Below are 20,218 nucleotides of genomic sequence, written 5' to 3' on the forward strand. Positions count from 1 at the left end.
GTTAGTCTAGCGGAGTCAGCTTGCATTTCTAGAGTGGATATGGGTCCTGTCCAGTAAACAGCCTTCTCCCCACTCAGGGGCTCACGTCTTTCCTCTTCCTTGTTCTAGTACTTTCCCTCAATGTTGCTGGCCAAGCTGACTCTCTCAGCCCTTGTTCAACTCTTTGAATCCACCCTCATTAAGATCCTCTGCTTAGACTTCCCCTCACTTTGCCTGCTGCCTTTTGATTCTTTCCTGCCTATGGTAATAATCTGCTTTTTCTTTAGAAAGCTGAAATCACCACTTTCCTCATTGCCCACATCACTGTCAAATCCAAAACCCCTTCTCAAATAGACCTTACACCTCCGTTGGTTTCCATACTTGAAAGTGCTGTAGCGTGTAGTTTGTGCCCTGTTAACTTGCCTAACCATTGGATGCATGTATGTGTCTCTTAGTCCCAAAGGGGTTTTCCATTCAAGAGCAGGGGTTGTGTCTTTGCTCATATTTTCCTCCACACCACCTGTGTACACAGCGCCTAATAAAGAATCTGTGGTGAGATACTGTGGCTTAAAATCTCACTGAAATGTGATGGAGACCTTTATGATAGCTTACCTGGAAAAAAATTCTGCTTGGATACTTCCTTTGCTAGAGTTTGTGCCAGATCTTACTTCCATGTTAGTGTGTTCAGGGTTTGCAAGACGTGCAATTTTAATTGTTGGAGTAAGATGCGGAGTTCAAATATATTTTTTCCTCAGCCACTAATAGTTTTTTCTTCACAGTTTATTTCAGTAGCAGTCTAGCTCCTTTTTTGTTGCTGGACATTCCAAAAACAAAACAAAAGAACTTTATTTGGGAAAATAAACCAAAGGAAATTGACATGAGAAGAAATTTTGAAATTAAGGTGCAAGTTACACGTTTTACTGAGAGAACACAGCTTTAGAATAAGGGGCTTTACAAACAGAAGTCTTTTTTGGACCACGATTGTACAGTATTCTGAAAGCATGGCTGGTTTTATTATAGAAGCCTTTCAGAATTCTACCCCGACAGTTTTTTCTTTGAAATCACCAATTTAGCAGTATCACCGCTAGAGTTGTGCTTTTTGCAAAACTCTTTGCTCTCTGAATGCAGTTATCAAAGATTAATTTGACATGGGTGTTAGAACATCAGGGTGTATTTTGGGACCTCTTGGGATACTAGTTGGTTTGGGATTTTTCTAACTGTGCACATACAGAATGTTGTTTATGGCATGATTTTGTTTGCTTCATCCCTCTGAAGCTCATTGCCTTGCACTCTTCTGGCTTGAATTCTGCATGTTTTAAAAAAAATCTTGTCATTCTAACTCTCAATTAGACACATTCTGTTCTAGATCTTTTGTACCATCCAAAGTATATGGCTAGTATGAGCCTGAATCAGACAGCTTTCATTTGAGTCATCTGGTCATTTATCAGTTCAATGAGGTAATAGTAAAATAAGAATATCAAAGTATAGTTTGAAGAAAGAGAAGTTCTAGTTCCTGGTGATCGCTATTGAGCATAATTCTCAGGATTATTGATGATTATCTTTTGTTAAGTCTGGCTGTTTTTAGTTTATTAATCTCTTATCTCAGGAACTCGCAACAGTGGCCCAGGGATGATAGCAGATAACTAAAGTGAATGTTTTGATTTTGTTCAGATTTCGGCCTATTAAGGGAAGGCAAGAAGAACTAAAGGAAGTCATTGAACGTTTTAAGAAAGATGAACACTTGGAGAAAGCCTTCAAATGTTTGACTTCAGGCGAATGGGCACGGCATTATTTTCTCAACAAGAACAAAATGCAGGAGAAATTATTCAAGGAACATGTAGGTTTATTGATAAGATTAATACTATTTTTATGTTTGGATAAGAGTAGAGAAAACTAAAGCTTAAATTTTAGTGAACTTGAAACTTTAAATCAATTTTACATAAAGCTGAGCAATGTGAAGTTCTAATCATACATAAGATCGTTTGTATGACTCTCCAAAGAGAAAACTTTGTCATCTAAAGGTGAAATTTACTGTGAACTTTTAGAGGAACTTGGCCAAGCTTCTAGGTACTCAAATATGTGAAATTTTAAAGTAACAACAGAGTTTGTTACTTAATGATCTTTAATGTTTTATGTTGTTGGTGATGGTTTGCTTTTATAATTCTGAGCAAGTCTAACTGGATAAACAATACAAAGTTAATATTCTTTTTTTTTTTTTTTTCTGTTTTAGGTATTTATTTACTTGCGAATGTTTGCAACTGACAGTGGATTTGAAATACTGCCTTGTAATCGATACTCATCCGAACAAAATGGAGCCAAAATCGTTGCAACGAAAGAGTGGTAACTATTATACTAGTATAACCCGTCATGTCATGTTAGTTAAAGTTCTCTCGTAAATAACTGTGGAAGTGCTAAGAGAGTTGTGGGAAGGAGTGAAGCCAGGCTCACCCTAAAGGAGCCATTGCAGGGCCAGTGACTTGGCCCAGGGACCTGGGTCAGGACAGTGAAATGAGAAATCGGAGTTGAACCAGATCTGTCCCTAAGCCACCGTGCTTTGAGTCTGAGTGCGGCTCGGTGACGAGGCTGCTGGAAGCGTGTGGGTGCCAGGGCTGGAGAACCTGGCTTCGAGAGTTCGTCTCCTGCTGGCCTAGAGGAAGGTGGGCTGTGAAGTCTTAATGATCCTAGGAATTTCACAGGTGGAAATTTTCTTCTGTGTGGCCTGCCTAAATATGTACACAGACATAGATGTGCCCATTTAAATAAGGGTAGTGAAGTGGAGCCCAGGTAGGAGGGATGAAAGCCATTCATGAGAGAGAATATTGGATTATATTTTTCCTCTGATGCCTGTTCCTACCTTATCTCTCAGAAGAAGGAACATGTTGCCCCTCTCATAAGCTACCCTCAATACCCTCAGTATTTTTTATAGCAAAAATGTTAGAATCAGGTACCTGAAAATGGGATGGCCAAAGAGCAGCACGCCCAGGCCTCTGGGATAGATGTGTGCTTGTGAGTGTACATGGGAATATATCGAGCCTGCTCCCCAGCTCCCCTGGCTCCCTGTGTTGTCTGTGGATGTAGAGCTTTGGGGTCTTGTCTTCTAGGGCTGGGCTGTCCAGTGCGGTGGTTACCAGCCGCTCGTGGCTCAGTGTGAACTGGGAAGTGTTGTCCGTGTGGTTTATGTGCCAGATGCTATACTAAACTGTAGTCCTCATTAACATTTCTGCTGGAATAGGATTGGGGGTATATTGGGTTAAAATATATGACTAGAAGTAATTTTGCCTGGTCTTTCCTTTACTTTCTTAATGTGGCTGCTAGAACGCTGAGGATTCCGTGTTTGGCTTCCATTACATTTCTCTTGGATGGTGCTGCTCTAGAGGGTGGCATCCCATTCCTGGGTCCCTGTGACTTTTTCCTCCTGCTTGTCTCTGTCTCCCTTTTTTTTTTAAATTTATTTATTTTATTTTGTTTTTATTTATTTATTTTTTTTAATTTTATTATGTCTCTGTCTCCTTCATCCACTGTCAGCAAGTTGAATTGAGGGCAGCGGGTATTTGCATCCTTCCTGCCTGCAAAACATGACACTGCGTGCTGCAGGGGATTCAGAGACAGAGGTTAGCGCAGCTTCTGGCCTCTCGTAGCGAAGACGCAGCTAGGCAGGCAGCCGTGGCTCGAGGCTGTGGGGCTTCCGGGGAGGGCGAGGACGTAGCCCGGTGGCGGTCCCAGGGGCTCAGCTGATAGACACACAGCTAGGCTTTCTCAATTCCTGGTATTGATTGGACAGGCTTATTTTATTAAAAGAAGCCTTGTTACTTATAATTACTAGTAATTTTTAACATGACATATTTTAAATAGGAAACGAAATGACAAAATAGAATTACTGGTGGGTTGTATTGCCGAACTTTCAGAAATTGAGGAGAACATGCTACTTAGACACGGAGAAAACGACTTCAGTGTCATGTATTCCACAAGGAAAAACTGTGCTCAGCTCTGGCTTGGCCCCGCCGCCTTTATAAACCATGGTAAGCTGTGCTTCTCGGGTGGGCGCGAGTGGCGGGCAGGACTGCTAAGACTTAGCATGGCCTTGTCAGACCGTCAGACCTCGTCTCCCTTAACAGGAGGTTGGAGATGGAACCTCTTGATCTTTCCCCACCAACTTATTAAATAAATAATCCTGTAGTTGAACTCGAGACCTAAACTTCTATCAAAAGTTGTAAAATTATGTGGAAAGCTTATTTCAGATTTCTGTAATTGTTCGTGTTTCAGATCTTATCTACAGTTAATTGACTTTATCTTTTGGACATTTTTCAGATTGCAGACCTAACTGCAAGGTAAGTGGAGACATTTTTTTATTTCAAGTGTTTTGTTCCTGCCTCATGTATGAGTTTCTTAATAAGTCGATTGTATTTCAGTTTGTGTCGACTGGTCGAGATACAGCATGTGTGAAGGCCCTGAGAGACATTGAACCTGGAGAAGAGATTTCTTGTTATTACGGAGACGGGTTTTTTGGAGAAAATAATGAGTTCTGCGAGTGTTACACTTGCGAAAGGTAGAGTATTGAGTAAGGTGGTTGTGGCATGAGCTGAGGTCACTTCCTCCTCATTTGCACGCAGGGGTCGTCCTCTGTGTTCCGTAGCCTTGCACCTGGCGCGGCGTGAGTCAGCAGCCAAAGATGAAGAGCTCTTTAGGGACCTTGGCACCTCAGCCTTTAAAATCTTACTACCAGCTTATTGTTTTCTGATTTGGTCAGAATACCAGTGTGCCTAAAGAGAGAATGGGAACTAACACACATGTGTATGTACACACACACACACACACACACACACAATGGGAACTAACACACATGTGTATGTACACACACACACACACACACACACACACAGTGCCAGAGTGGGGTTGCCCAAAAAATGGCAACTGACATTCACCACAGATAATCATGTAAAAACCCTGAAGTTGTCTTGGGTATTAACAAGCTGTGGCTTCTGGAATTTTTATGGGTTTTGTTTGTTTTAATTTTTTTATTCGAGTATAGTGGACACACCACAATACGCTAGTTTCAGGTGTACAACATAGTGATTCGGCCTCTCTGTATGTTATGCTATGCTCACCACAGGAATTTTTCTGTTTTGATGTCCATACTTTTCGTAATTCCTAAGTTCTGTCTCGTCCTTAATAAGGTACCTCTTGTGTCCCGTCAGGATTCTGGAGTCCTTGTAGAAATCCCCCAGAGCGCGCTTAGCGGGACTCCTGGTTTCCACTCACTCGCTGCACTGGTTTCTGCATAGAAGAGCTCCCAGGGGCGGCCTCACCCAGGGGCGGCCTCACGAGCTTGTCTCGCTGGCGCTGCGGGAAGGCTTCTGTCACGAAGCAGTGCACGTTGGCATAGGGCCATACAGCAGGGCAAACCTGGGTTTGTGGAGTCTGTTTTCCTTACCTTGTGCTGTGCTGGGTGCTTCACTAACCCTGACTCACTCAGTCCCCGCGGCCATCCTGTGAGAGAGAGTACCAGTGATAAGTCCACATTGCAAGGACAGACACGGAAGTGTCTGAACCCGGGGCAGCCGAATTCCAGCGCCCTCGTTCTGCCCACTTCATACTACTTTTGCAAATATGAGCAGGGCTGTCCGGTAGTGCTCCTTCTCCCTCTGAAAACACCCAGCCTGTAGCCAGCCAGCCTCGGGGGAGGGAGTGAATGCCCCAGAGGCCCCGCTCCCCTTCTTTCCAGGTAGCTGGCAGTATTGTCCCATGTCACGAGAGAGCAGAAGCACGGAGTCATGGTACTACTCCAGCCGCTTCTCTCCCATCATCGGGGTCCTTGCCATAAGGAATGGCAGAAAACCTATTTCTGGTCGTGCTGAATATTTGTCCCCCTCCCCTTTGGGGGTGGTGGTGTAAAAAGTTTATCATTTTCTACATAAAAAATGGTTTGAATGTTGGTTAAATCTTAGAACAGCCCACAAAAAGACCTTTAATCCATGAAGTAGTTTAATTATACTTGAATAATGCTTCAAAAATCATTTTCTAGGGAAAGCATATAGTGTCGCACTTAAGTGCCTAAGATCTGGAACTTGCATGAGTTGAAATCCTGTGACTGCACTTCATTATTACCTACGTGATCTTGGGCGACTTAGCTGCTTTTTGTGCTTTAATTACCCCATCTATAAAGTGGAGGTAACACTGGAAGCAGTCTCACAGGGTCACTATGAGGATTAAATTTATTATTTCCTGTGAAGCACATAGAACAGTGCACAGTTAATACTCAGATGTTAGCTATCAGGTTATTTTGTGGTTTCTGGTTATTTGCGCATTAGAGTGTAAGCTCCATGAAGGCAGAGATTTTTTTTATCCTGTCACTTACTACACCCCCAGCGTCCAGAACAGCGCCTGGCACTAGTAGGTTCTTCATAAGTATTTGGTCCCTGAACGGAGCATGAGCAAACCAATGGGGCAAACGGGATGCTCGATAAGCTTTCAGAGGCTGTCCTGAGAAATGCAGCCACATGTTCAGGATTCCGGGCCAAGCCTGAAACAGCTCTTTTACCAGTCTGGAATTGCATATATCAGCCTGTTTCTCAGACACATTAGTTCTCTGTGAGCCTCAGTTTCCCACTGGTCAGATGGGGGTGATCCTGTCTCCTCCACAGGGTTAGTGTGAGGAATGGATGGATACACAAGCAGATCCATTTTTAATGGAAAGGCTCACTCCAAACAGCAGCCACGGCTCTTTTCAGACTATTTGAGCACTTTGATTTAAAGGTTGATTGCAAATATTCTTGAAATTCTTAGGAACACCTAAGAGGGCAAGACTAGTCAAAGGGACTCATTCAGTTATTCATCAGCTATTAAGTGAATAACTGACTTAGTTAGGTCTAGTACATGCCGAGTAAACAAGACTAGCACAATGCCTGATGTGAGAGCAGTGCAGGGACATGCACACATGCGCTCTGCCAGGGCTGCAGGATGAGAAGAGGTGGCCCCGTGAAGAAATCAGTGAGCAGAAGGTTTACAAAGGCACTGAGATCGTGGGTGAAGCATCCAGGATGCATCTGATGCACGTTTCTGACTATAACCGTCCTGACAATCACTATCGTGAATGTAGTATGTTCGTAAGTAAGTGCTGCGGATCTTACTGTAGAAAATGTGAGGAATAAAGTCTAATGAAGGACCAAAAAATATGAAGGTTTAGATTATTTTTAAGTTTATATAGAAATATGTCTGATGATAGCCAAGAAAAAATTTCTCAAGTATAGTTAGAGGAGATTTGCATTAACAGATACCAAAAGTAACTAGGAAGCAGTTGCGATCAACATTTGATGCTATTAGCCCAGAATTGGACAAACAGAAAAAAGGACACGAACAGAGACCTGAAACAGCGGCGAGTGTGTGTGAGATCTGATATCACATACAGGGAAATGATGATTTGTCTAATGAATGATGTTAGTATCATTCATTGTGCATCTGGAAGAAAACCAAGCTAAGTTCAAGATGGGTTAAAGATTGAAATTTTAAAATACAATGCAAAATTGTTAGAAAAATATTAGTAGAATATCTGTCTAACCTTGGGGTGGTAGAGATGTTTTGAAAGAAGTAAGGTAAAAAACAGTGAATACGAGAATGTTTGAAAGGTCAAAAGTAAAATCAAAGACAACTGATGAACCAAAGGGAAAACGGTACGCATGTGGCAGAGTTAATAATCCAAATAACAAAAAGCTCCTAGAAGCTCATAAGGAAAAGACAGACTCCAGAAGAGAAAGGTAAGGAGGATGCCGCACAGAAAATCATGGCCATAAACAAGGCAGTTAAAACAGTAAGCAGGTATTTGTTGTCGCTAATCAAATTGGCAAAATGTAAGAGTTATACTCTATAGTGCTGGTGAGGATGTGGAGAAATGGGCACTCATACATTGTTAGTCGGGCCATGAATTGTCTGGCAATCATTCAAAATAAGTGCACCCTATTACCCGGCAGTCAGTCTCATATGGGAGAATCTCTCCTGTGGAAATACGAGCAATCGTTAGTAAGGATTTGGTTTCAAGAGCAGTATTACCAGCAGTGTTCCTGGTGGCAAACAAAAACAAAAATAAAAATCCCTGCAAGTTTCACTAACCACCAGTGAGGAATGATTGAATGCATCAGGGAATGTTTATTCAGTGTAAAATGTACAGTTTTCAAAACATATGTTCAGTTTAGATTTATTTGTCTATTGCATAATGATAAAGCTGGTTGCTGAGTATTACCATACATTTTGGTTTTGTTTTTGGTTTTGTTTGCTTTTTTAAAAAGAAGCAACTGCATAGACCAGAGTGCAGACCGTGGCAGAGGGGTGGAGGATGACACACTGGCAGGCACCTCGGGGTTTTGGGGGTGCAGGGTGGCTGACCGGCAACTTTTGCTTTATGGACTTAGATCCTAGGATTGTTTTGCTTGTTGGGGCAAAGCTGGAGCACGTCTTACTTGCATAAGTTAGAAAGAAAAAAATCAGGGAAGTAGAGAAGCAGTTGAGTGGTAGAGTTTTACTTTAAAAAAAAACAAAAACCTCTAATTCCAGAAAAAAATAATTCCACCATGATCATTTGTATTTAAGCATAACTTTTTTTTTTGAAAGATTTTATTTATTCACTTGAGACACAGAGAGAGAGCACGAGCAGGGAGAGAGGCAGAAGCAGGCTCCCCACTGAGCCAGGAGCCCAAGACAGGGCTCGATCCCAGGACCCTGGGATCATGACCTGAGCCGAAGGTAGATGCTTAACCATCTGAGCCACCCAGGCGCCCCTGTATTTAAGCATAATTTAAATATGGCCCATTTTTCTGGAAGTGAACTAGAAATGTTATAGGTTATGGGGAAAAGGCATGGACTATCTGAAAATACCGTATTACTCTAATTCCTATGAGAAAAAAATCACCTTTGACATCTCTGCATTTTCTTTCTGCACATGTGTCAGTGTGGACTGGAGTGGAACTGCCTGCCTGTCTGGGTCGCAATAACCTGGACGTTTTACCATGATTTCTGACACACTTTCCAAGACCAGAACTGAGGCAGCCACACAATAAGTTTGTTGTGATTTTTCTTTTTTTAAGATTTTATTTATTTGAGAGCGAGCACAAGCAGAGGGAGAAGGAGAAGCAGACTCCCCACTGAGCAGGGAGCCCGATGTGGGGCTTGATCCCAGGACCTGGGATCATGACCTGAGCTGAAGGCAGACACTTAACCGACTGAGCCACCCAGGCGCCCAGTTTGTTGTGATTTTTGCAGAAACGTTCATAAAAATGGAATTCCAGATCTGTTCTGGGAAGGTGAAGGAAGCAGGAATGCTCACCTTACTTACCAGAGATAGGTTTGGCCATCGGTTTAGGTGTGTGGCCCCTTGCTTTAAGAGGTAAGGTGGTAGGAAGGGAGATTGAAAGTTCTGGTGTCCCTTAGCTAAAAGTGGAGCGCTCGGATTACTGGTGGGGGTTGGGGGAGTAGTTCCTTTGTCTTCATCCACATCCTGAAAGGAGGGGATCACACGGGCTCTTCTGGAGGCCGGTACTGCTCCCAGGCTGGAGGGCGCCTACGGTTTTGCTGTGTGTTCAAAAGCTGCTGTTATACGGCTTTTCCTTAACAAGCTGAGGACAAAAAGGCAAGTCCGTGAAGGCAATTTTGGACAAAGAGATTTCTTTTTTTTTTTTTTTTTTTTGTTAAAGATTTTATTTATTTACTTGACAGAGAGAGACCAGCGAGAGAGGGAACACAAGCAGGGGGAGTGGGAGAAAGAGAAGCAGGCTCCCGGCTGAGCAGGGAGCCTGATGCGGGGCTCGATCCCAGGACCCTGTGATCGTGACCCAAGCCGAAGGCAGACACCTAACGGCTGAGCCACCAGGCGCCCCGAGATTTCTCATTTTTTAATTGTAATATGTAGCGCCTTTTTTTTTTTAACCCTCAGTAACTTACTCTCTCAAATTGAGCTGAGTAGAAACTCAACAGTACTCACTGAATAAAGTTAATGTCTGCAAAGTGAGATTCAATAAGGTCGATGAGAGCCTCTTCACGAGCACTTTCACTTCAGAAGAACTTCTATAAAAATGTAAATTATTAGAGGAGGCTACAAACCATTCTTGTCCTGTGAAAAAAGCAAGTCTTTGAATGCCTTTTATTAAGTAACATTGTGTTAATTATGGTCATTCATGTTTATCTTAATAACTTGAAAGAAATTAAACAGTTTTTATTGTTCTAGAAGTCAGATTTTCACTGATGTAGTGTAGCCACCTTACACAGAATTTTAGTTAAGATTTGTTTTGTATCTAACATCGAGTTCTAAGTAATGAATTAATTTATGGAAATTCTCTGGTTTCTTTTTTTAATTCCTTAGTTCTTAATATTCAGCATTGTAGAGGTAAATTGCATAGAACAGAGCTGGAATATAATTAACAGGTGGGTTATTTAAGCTATAATGTAGACCGGGGCGCCTGGGTGGCTCAGTCGGTTGAGCGACTGCCTTCGGCTCAGGTCATGATCCTGGAGTCCCGGGATCGAGTCCCGCATCGGGCTCCCTGCTCGGCGGGGAGTCTGCTTCTCCCTCTGACCCTCCTCCCTCTCATGCTCTCTGTCTCTCATTCTCTCTGTCTCAAATAAATAAATGAAATCTTTAAAAAAAAAAAAGCTATAATGTAGACCTAACTATTGACTAACCAGCTTTGAAATTGAAGAATTAGTTATTTCCACCTACATGTGGAGTTCTTCAGGGTCTAGGAGTTTCTCATGGGCAGTTAATAATCAGTTGATAATGGTCACAATAATTTGTTATTTAAAATCTAGAGGGTTTTTTGCATTAATTTTATATGCAGTTTTAATTCTCTTGCGAGTCCTAGACTTGGCAGATTTCCAGTGATGATTGAGGCCTCATCACTGTGCCTCCTCTGTTCCCCTGAGGTGGCCATGAGCCCACAGCAACTGACCTTGTAGTGAGTACACTGTCTGTTTAACCTGTGCTGTTTTCTCTTTCAGACGGGGAACCGGTGCTTTTAAATCCAGAGTGGGACTGCCTGCACCTGCTCCTGTTATCAATAGCAAATACGGACTCAGAGAGACAGATAAACGCTTAAATAGGCTTAAAAAGTTAGGTGACAGCAGCAAAAACTCAGACAGTCAATCTGTCAGCTCTAACACTGATGCAGATACCACTCAGGAAAAAAACAATGCAAGTAAGTAAGGGAGATTGATAAGCATCTATCTTCTTTTTTTATTATTATTTTTAAGTATTTTCACCCAGTTATCTTGCTAAAGTATGCTTCACTTCAGTAGTTTTGATCTTTTAAATATTGAGAGAAGCTCTGGGACTCATGTGCTTCAGCAGCACTGCAAGGTTCTAGAAACGATCTGAGCACAAAAGCAGTCTGTATCCCGCCTCCAGATTCAGTCCTGTCCTCTAGACTGAACTGTCTGCTTTTCTTGAATTCCTGGTAACTGGATATTACATTCTTCATCATGTGTTCCAGGGTCGTCCTGTGTTTGAGAGAAACATTTTCAAGGTATTAGTTTGACTGTCGTGATGGCGGTAGGTCCTACAGGAAGACGAAGGACTGGGTAGAGGCGTAGAGGCACGTACGTGTCCCTGCGCCAAGCCAGTCCGTTAGCACGCGTGATGCCAGCCTGGGCAGTTCATAGCTCTGGCCTCAAGGCTTCCACCTTTTTACCGCTTGCTTGCCCTTTTCAAGCTGAACTGAGCCCGTTCACCAAACCACCAGTTACCAGACTCAGAGTTGTGATAGAGGAGCATTTCGAAGGTCGCTCATACTGTGACGTGGTGCATTAGCCACCACTGAAAGCAGCAAGAGAGGTGAAAAGAAGAAGCCAGCATTAAGATACCAGTTGTGCGTGGGGCAAGACCGTATGGAAACTGGAAACAGAGAGAATGGAGCATAAAGAGGAAAGAAAGCGAAGCAAGCCTAGCCGGGCAAAAGGAAACGCGTCATGTTTGTGGAGCTTTGAAGTCCTGGGACCATGCTCATGGCTGCCGGTTTCTTCTGGGTAACACCAGTTTCCTCTCATTGCCACTAAAGCTGTAGGCTCTTTAGTCTGACTTGTTTCTGACAGGAATAAAGTTTCAAAGTTTTGACTCGGTGATCCCTAGGGACGCCCGTTTCAGCACGCCAGGTGGCCGTAGGTACTTGGCTGAGCCTTCTGAAGTTGGGTTGTTTGAGGCTCCTCTCCCTACCTTCAGACGTTTGCAGCCCAGCACGGTGCACCCCTCCCCTGCAGAAAACCCTGGAGAGAAGGGAAGGCCTCTCCCATGATGGTGACTGTCACTGCCGTGAATTCCTGCATCCACCTGCTGCTGGACGGTCAGAGGCCAGGTGCAGCCCCGTAGTAGAAGAGCAGTGCTGTGTTCCTTGTCCAGTCTCTCATGTCCCAAGTGAGCAGAAAGAGCGCAGTTAGCCCGTCATTCACTGTTGACTGTTGGTTCTAATAATAAATGGAACATAATCAACGTTTTGTTTTCGGAGTCTGGTTCCTTGGTGAAACTGGAGACTTGTGAAGCCCGGTTTAGAAATATGTGCATGAAACACTACAGAGCACGGACACGGCCACCACGCTGCCCACACCGGATGGCTCTGACACGGGGGGCATTAACTCCATTCCTACTGTATACATACCGAGTTCAGTACACCATGGAGGCTAAAAAGAGCATAATGTGTAGGTAGTTTGTGAGAGTGTACTGACTACTGTGTGACCATCTAGGGAATATTTCTTAGTAAACCAAATACTTAAAGCCTGCTAGTTGTTGGAGAGATACAAGATGGATGAGACTCAGGCCCGTCCCTCAGGCAGCTTACGCCTTAGTGCTGGGATCCGACAAGTACACAGTTACGCAGAGCAGACTATAAATGCCATTGCTCGGGTTCAGAGCGAACCAGTAATCCCTTTGAGCCGTGGTCTCAGCGTTACTGAGCAGACATGCAGCACTTCCCAGTGATGGCTGATGGGAGGGGGCTGACTTTGTTCAAATTACCTTTCTGCAGGATTATGGTTTTGAGGACTTGGAGGGTCGATGGAGCTAACTTTGAGGGCCGTGTGTAGAGTTGACAGATGCGGCTCTGTGCTCTGGAGGAGCGAGAGGCTTCTCACCCGTCCTCTCTGAGACCGCCCTAGACGAGGTCCCCTTCATAGCACTGCTCTTGCAGGCCCCCACAGGTATTCTTTCAGATGGGATTTCTTTTGGTGTCTGTGTCTGGACCATAACCTACCTGTTTGAAAGAAAGACTCTTTGAGATCGCAGCTGGTAGCAAAGCCAGGGCTGTCCGGGCGTCTCCCAGAGGGGGCGGCGTGGTTGCGTCTGGATCCGGGGTGCTTTCTCCGTGCGTAGCTGCCATCCTCACCCTGCCGTGCGTTTAGAATTCAGGGGGCAGAGACTGCTTGCTTTGAACAGCTTGTACTCTTCTAAAGAAACATTTCTGCCTGGTTGGGAGAAAAATTATTTCTTCTGCACAGATTTCTTTTCTGAAAGGTGTCTCAGGAGCCCCAAGTTGACTGTTGGCTTTAGCATCTGGAAAGAGGAGACGAGATCATTTTCACAAATTCAGTCCACAAGCCTGAATTATAATGCCGTTATGAGAAGATTGTGGTGTTTTAGGCCTCTGGTGCCTCAGTGGCTGGGCCACCCCCCCCCCCCCATAGTCAGTGCTGTGATACGGGGTGTGAGTCATGCCAATGCCACAGATTGGTGTGAGACCCAGAAGACAAGGCCGGTGGAATAAGTTTATCTTAACTCTGGAGCGCCTATCCTAGAGATAGTGAACTGGGTCACCCACTTGTCACTGGGAGCTGTGTCAGACCTCACTGTTGATCTGAACACTCCTTGCTGCTGGGCCTATAGACTACTCCGGAGTCCTTTCCAACACCCTGTTGCAGGCAGCCACTGCCGGTCTGTGCTGGTCACGTCAGATGGAAGATGCTTGTTGTGCCTGCCAAACTTGAACTGAACTCTAAAGTCCTACTCAGGGTTTTCTGGATCTTCACGCTCTGAAGATGCCAGGCTGTGGATGGCCCTCATGTTCCCTTGGTTCACGTTGATAGTGTGCATTTCTGGGGCTTTTCCAGTACAGAACCCAGCCTGAGTGCGCGGGGAGCTTTGCTGTTGTTTTGCTGTTCTTGTACCTGCTGTAATTCTCGAGGCCCACGCAGGGCTGCCTTGCGATTCGGAGGACACCATGAGATGGCAGTGAGGGCCGTGCCGTGTGGGTCCTGTACCCCCGGGGGCAGAGGCCCACACTGTGACTCTGTGGCATACTTAGTACAGTGGATCTGGAGCCACGGATCTCACTCAGTCCAAATCCCCCATCTCTTGCCCTTACCGGTGGACAATCTTAGGCGCGCTTATCCATACGCGCTTGGTTGTCACATGGATTTAGTAGCACTACAAAGGATGCGTGTTAGGATTGAGATCATACCGGTTGGGCCATTTTGCACAGCACCAGTATATAATAATTGCTAAGAATGTGTATCTCCACCTAAAAATACTGTCTTAGGTTTACGCCGCCAGGCAGGAGAGTTGCCCATGGTGTAGCAGCCTGGAGGCCAGAGTGGCCACAGGTGTCCTGGTCTCCACTGAGTCAGAATCCTCAGTCTCTGGACAGACTTCCGTTAGTTTGCAGCGTGGCTCCTGTCTTCCTCCTTACGCCTACCGTCACTATCCTCCTGAACCCCGGAGGACAGTGTAGACCCGTCCGGGAGAGTAGAGCCCTTGGCGCCCATGGGGCTCCCATCTTAGTCACATTGCTCACATTTCTCTTGCCCAGTTTGTCTCAGTCTTTTCTGACCTTTGACTTGAGCATACCTCTTAGCTGGGCTTTTTTTGAGATACTGTTTTTAAAACAAAAGACTAGACTGACCAATACATGAACATATGTAAGTGAGATCTCTGTGTCGAAAGAATACATAGCATCGAATACAGTCTATTTTGTGCAGTTTAGAACACAAACACAAGTGCTTTGTCAGTCGTTCACTGCAGTCGGCTAGCAAGGAATCCATTGGAAGCAGGGGTGGATTCAGAATCCCCATAAAGTGAGACTCAACCTGATGGATTTAAAATATGAGCCAGAGTAAGGATAATCTCAGGTGCTCTGAAAATACAGAGGAAAGGAGACCTGTCATTTGTAGGAAGTCATGAAAGGCTCCCTGAGCGAAGCATTTCCTAAGCGGAGTCTTACAGGGGGTAAGAGGTTGGGCAAGTGAAGCATGTTCAGAGCAGAGGGAATTCATGAATGGAGAAACGGGGACGAGCGTAGGACTCGAATAAGGAAAGTGTGTCATGCATGGCTAGAGTAGGGGGTGGGAAGGAGGGATATGACCATTGTTTAAAATTTTGGATTTATTCTTAGGGCATTAGGTTATTGAAAGTTTTGAAGCCCAGCAGTGACATGTTGTACTAGGAAATTCACTCCGGCCACAGGGTAGAGAACGGGATGTTGGGGAAGCAATGGGAGGGGTGAGGAAAGGAAGGGAGGGAGTCAAGTTGTTGCCACAACTCAGGCAGGGGACTGTGAAGCGAGAGAAGTAGATGGCCGCAGGGGCTCCTCAGGAGTGGGCTCCACGGGACACGTGGCCAACTGGGTGAGGCAGTTAGGGAAAGGCCGGGATGACCTCCCGCTGTCTGCTTGGGCAGCTAGCTGGGTGGATGGTGGTGGTACTGAGCAGGATGGAGAATTTAGGAGGAGGACAGCCGTGAAGCTTGATGGTGAGTTCAGTTTGGGCACGTTGACTGTGATGAGGAGTCCATCCTCAGGGGAAGATCGAGATGCCAGCGGGCATTTGGGTGATTCGGATCTGTAATCTAGGAGGGAGGCTAGATAAAGTGGCTCGGGAGCTGCCAGTGCATCAGTGGTAAGAGCCATGCGGGGGGGCGGGGGTGGGTGCCTGTCACCCATAGAATGTGTAGTTTCCAAAGGGTCTAGGACAGCAGGGGCCTGAGGAGCGCAGTCGAAGGGGCAGATGGGAGGGCAGGAGAGAGTGCCCCTGTGGGCAGCCAATGGGACAGGAGTTTTCAGGAAGAAAAATGGCTAGCAGTGTCACATTATGCAGAGAAAGGAAGAGGGAGAAGGGCTAGAGAGTGCCTGCTGGATTTCATGACAAGGTCTTCCAAGATTGGCAAAGGCCGTCTCATTAGAGGGACAAGCCGGATCCAAATTGCAGCGGGATTGCTGTCCAGCATGTGGTGTGTATGTTTTCGTTGTGAAGGGGCAGTTGCAGGTACAGAATGAGAACAGGATGGCAAAAGGCAAAGTAAGGCTGAGAACCACTGATTTTGGTCATAGACTCCTCCTCAAGGAGCCTGGTCTGAGCCAAAGGACTTCACAGCCACATTTGAGAAAGCCAAGTGCATTTACATCAACAAGCACATCTATTCAGTCTACCTTGTAGGAAGCCTTGTGAGCATGAAGAAATCCTTTAACAAAAGAATGCCCTGTGCAGCCTTGTATTTAAAAAAATAATTTCCAGCTAGTTCTGTATAATTCCAATTCATGCTACATCAGTTGTTCTCCAATTGAACGGTATCCAAACCACGGCTCCTACTATTCTAAAAATAAGTGGCTGCCTTGGGGTGGTAGCCCACATGGATAAGCACATTCTTGGTCCGATCAGGGGCTCTCACTCCTGGGAACTGTGTTGGTTTGGGTTCCCCAAAGCCATTTATGAGACACCCTTTTTGAGTATAGAGCCTTCTATTCTTGGTGGTTTGATATTTTTGGAATGCTTGTAATGCATTCTTGCTCTTCTCTCAGTAAAAACTAACTAATGGTAACTTACTTGCTTAGCCATGCAGAAGGAACAACAGTCGCCCTGGCAGCCCTTGGGCATGTCGGCGGCAGCAGTCTTTGTCGGGCAGTGTGCTCGGTTTACCCATAGTCGCTTTTTACTCTCCCTGTTTTCTGAGAGAAGTGGGGAGTAACAGTTTGGTCATCTCAGCTTCCCTAGTGAATGACTGAAAGGGCTAGTTTGATGGGGAAGAGGTTTTCAGGTGGGAGCCGGGAAGACTAAGTAATTGAGAAATGGATTCCTGTAAAACACTCTACATACAGGTCCCAAATGTCAATGCAGAGAAAAACATAAAGACAACAGAAAGCCCCTGGTAAGGTCATGCTCACTGTGGAAGCAGCTTAAACTTGAGTCACCTGTAAGCCTTTTGAGACTGGTCAGCGGTCCTGTTGGTCCTCAGGTTGGCCCTTCCCTGTGGCGTCATCATAGCCTTTCTGTATGCTTGTCCTGAGGAAGTTGGGTCCCCCTTTGTCCCAGGAATGTAACTCCAGCAGCACGCTTCTTCCCGCCTCAGTTTGATTGTTGGCAGCAGGTGGTCCCTGGAGGGACAGGGCCAAGTAAGTTCTGCCGCCCTTGGAAGTCTGCTGGTCCTCACGGAGTGGGAGCAAGAACTTTGTGGAGTGCGGTTCGTTGTGGAATTAACAATATATGGTTTTTTGGGTCTCTCTGGCTTGTTTGAAGCCATTGTGATAGAGTGTCTGTTAGAGCTCGTTAATAATATATTTCTGTTCTGTATTACTGGTCAAGTAATATACTTCCTTTGAGTTAATGAGTAATGGGTTTTAGAAACCTATTTTGAATGATGATGTTAAGAATTTGTGAAAGAAAAATCTGATTTTTCCTCAAGTTTACTTCAAATCTTCTATGTGGTAAGAGATTCGGGAAAAGAAATACTGTGGACAAGTATCGTGGTAGATTATGGACGAGCTCAGAGTGGAGTCCAGGTCCTTGGTGTGGGAAACGCATAGATGCTCCATAAATCGGAGGCAGCAGTTGGGAAGTTACAGGAGGGTGGTGTGGGGTGCCCGTGTGCCGGCCGAGACCCACCGGGGTCCATCTTGCACGTGCGGGTATAATGCGAACCTTTCATAGCTGACAGGTTTGGGCATCGTTGTGTTGAGCACTCCTGTGTTACCAAGGCTGGTTTTCATCCTTTTTTTTTTTTTCTCCTTAATTGCAGCTCCTAACCGAAAATCTTCAGTTGGTGTGAAAAAGAACAGCAAGAGCAGAACACTGACAAGGCAATCTATGTCAAGAATTCCAGCTTCTTCCAACTCTACCTCATCTAAGCTAACTCATATAAATAATTCCAGGGTACCAAAGAAACTGAAAAAGCCTGCAAAGCCTTTACTTTCCAAGATAAAATTAAGAAATCATTGCAAACGGCTGGAGCAAAAGAGTGCTTCGAGAAAACTCGAGATGGGAAGCTTAGTACTCAAAGAGCCCAAAGTAGTTCTGTATAAAAACTTACCCATTAAAAAAGAGAAGGAGCCCGAGGGACCAGTTCAAGCCGCGGCAGCCAGCGGGTGCTTAACCAGACACGCGGCGCGGGAGCACCGAGCGGGCTCCGGGCGAGGCCCGTCGCCGGCGGACGGCGCCCCCTGCACCTACACCACCCGGCGGTCGGCGCGGGCGAGGCTGACTCCGAGGGAGCCTTCTGGCAGCCCGCGGGAGCCCGGCGCGTCCGACGGCTCTCAGAGCGGCTCGACGGGACCCTGCCCGGACAGTGGCGAGCGGCCGGCTCCCGCGGCGCCCGACGACGGCCTGGCTCCCGGGGCGGCACAGAAGCGGGAAGCCAAGTGTCAGAGGAGCGACGGCAGCGCGTCGAAGAAGAAGTCGCGGCAAGGGAAGCTGGTGAAACCGTTGGCGAAAGCCGAGGAGCCCGCCGCCGGGCACGACTGCCCGGGACAGGCCGGCGTGGCGCCCGAGGTGCTGGCGACCCGCTGCGAGCCGGCCGAGCGCCGCGCCCCCGAGCCCGAGACGGTGCCCGGCAGCTACGCGGACTGGGCTCCTTCGCCCGGCGGCGGTGGCGGCGGCGGCGGCGGCGGCGGCTCGGTCGTCACGTCCGACGGCTTCAGAACGAAAGACGGCTTCCGAACTGCAAAAAGTAAAAAGAAGAGGCGAATCACGAGGTATGATGCACAGCTGATCCTGGAGAATAACTCCGGGATTCCCAAATTGACTCTTCGTAGGCGTCACGATAGCAGCAGCAAGACAAACGACCAAGAGAGCGATGGCACGAGTTCTTCAAAAATAAGCATCAAGTTAAGTAAAGACCACGAAAACGATAATAATCTGTATGTAGCAAAGCTCAATAATGGGTTTAACTCAGGGTCGGGCAGCAGCTCCACAAAGCTAAAGATCCAGCTGAAGCGGGACGAGGAGGGTCGGGGGCCGTGCTCGGAGGGGCTCCACGAGAACGGACTGTGCTGCAGCGACCCCCTCTCGCTGCTGGAGTCCCGCATGGAAGTGGACGACTACAGCCAGTACGAGGAGGAGAGCACGGATGAGCCCTCCTCCTCGGAGGGCGACGAGGAGGACGAGGACTATGAAGAGGACTTCGAGGACGACTTCATTCCTCTTCCTCCAGCCAAGCGCCTGCGGCTGATAGTCGGGAAGGACTCCATAGACATTGACATTTCTTCCCGGAGAAGAGAAGACCAGTCCTTGAGGCTCAACGCATAAGCTCTTGGGCTCAGTCCGGCCTGGGAAACCTCCTTTAAAGAAATAAAAACAAATTCCAGTCAGTTATTCCTCACCCGAGACGTTCTAGCGGCCGCACTTCCCTTCTCTCTCCACTTAGCAGCGTCATACTGTAGAAAGTGTACAGCGCACTGACTCTCCCCAAGTCTGATTTGTGCAAATTTTTATTGTACTTTTTAAATAGCCTTCTTAACGTGCAATTCTGAGTTAGAGGGACAGCCCCGTTGTAAAATAAAGGCTCAAGCAAAATTGTACAGTGATAGCAACTTTCCACACGGGACGTTGAAAACAATAATGTGGCTACACAATTTTCTTTTCCTTTTTCTTTCTTTCTTTCTTTTTTTTTTTTAAACCAAGAGCATCAACTGGCTCTTTAATATATGACTAAAAAATAATTTAAAACAAATCATAGTAGCAGCATATTAAGGTTTTCTAGTATATGCTAACATCACCAGCAATGATCTTTGGCTTTTTGATTTCTTTGCTAGATGTCTCCCCCTCGGAGTCCTGTCGGTTTCACACTGTTTGCTGGCCCAGGTGTACTGTGCGTGGCCTTGCTTAAAAGAGCAAACCATCGGTTGGGAGTCGAATTGGTTTCTCAAAAAAAAAAAAAAAAAAAGTACAATTACACGCGTGACCGCTAACTTTTCAGTACATTATATGTACGAGGGTAGCAGTGTGCAGGATGAGTTCCAATTCAGCGTATTTATTGCTTGTCATGTAAATTAAAGACCTTGTATTTAACACT

At 45.9% G+C, this 20,218-nt stretch overlaps 1 protein-coding gene across 2 annotated transcripts in view; it reads left to right on the forward strand.

Moving 5' to 3' along the window:
- KMT5B (lysine methyltransferase 5B) overlaps positions 1-19,823 on the forward strand; it is a 33,743-nt gene extending 13,920 nt beyond the window's left edge. For both annotated transcript variants that reach the window (XM_044919198.1, XM_021685584.2), the window contains 7 exons: positions 1,651-1,816; positions 2,210-2,319; positions 3,832-3,998; positions 4,288-4,307; positions 4,389-4,525; positions 10,960-11,156; positions 17,948-19,823. In XM_044919198.1, the coding sequence (XP_044775133.1) occupies positions 1,651-1,816; positions 2,210-2,319; positions 3,832-3,998; positions 4,288-4,307; positions 4,389-4,525; positions 10,960-11,156; positions 17,948-19,452 (2,302 nt within the window). In that variant the 3' untranslated portion in view covers positions 19,453-19,823. The remainder of the gene's footprint in view (positions 1-1,650; positions 1,817-2,209; positions 2,320-3,831; positions 3,999-4,287; positions 4,308-4,388; positions 4,526-10,959; positions 11,157-17,947) is intronic.
- Positions 19,824-20,218: the final 395 nt, after the last annotated feature.

This window comes from Neomonachus schauinslandi, chromosome 11, assembly GCF_002201575.2.
Source record: "Neomonachus schauinslandi chromosome 11, ASM220157v2, whole genome shotgun sequence".
In the NCBI taxonomy this organism is placed as follows: Eukaryota; Metazoa; Chordata; class Mammalia; order Carnivora; family Phocidae; genus Neomonachus; species Neomonachus schauinslandi.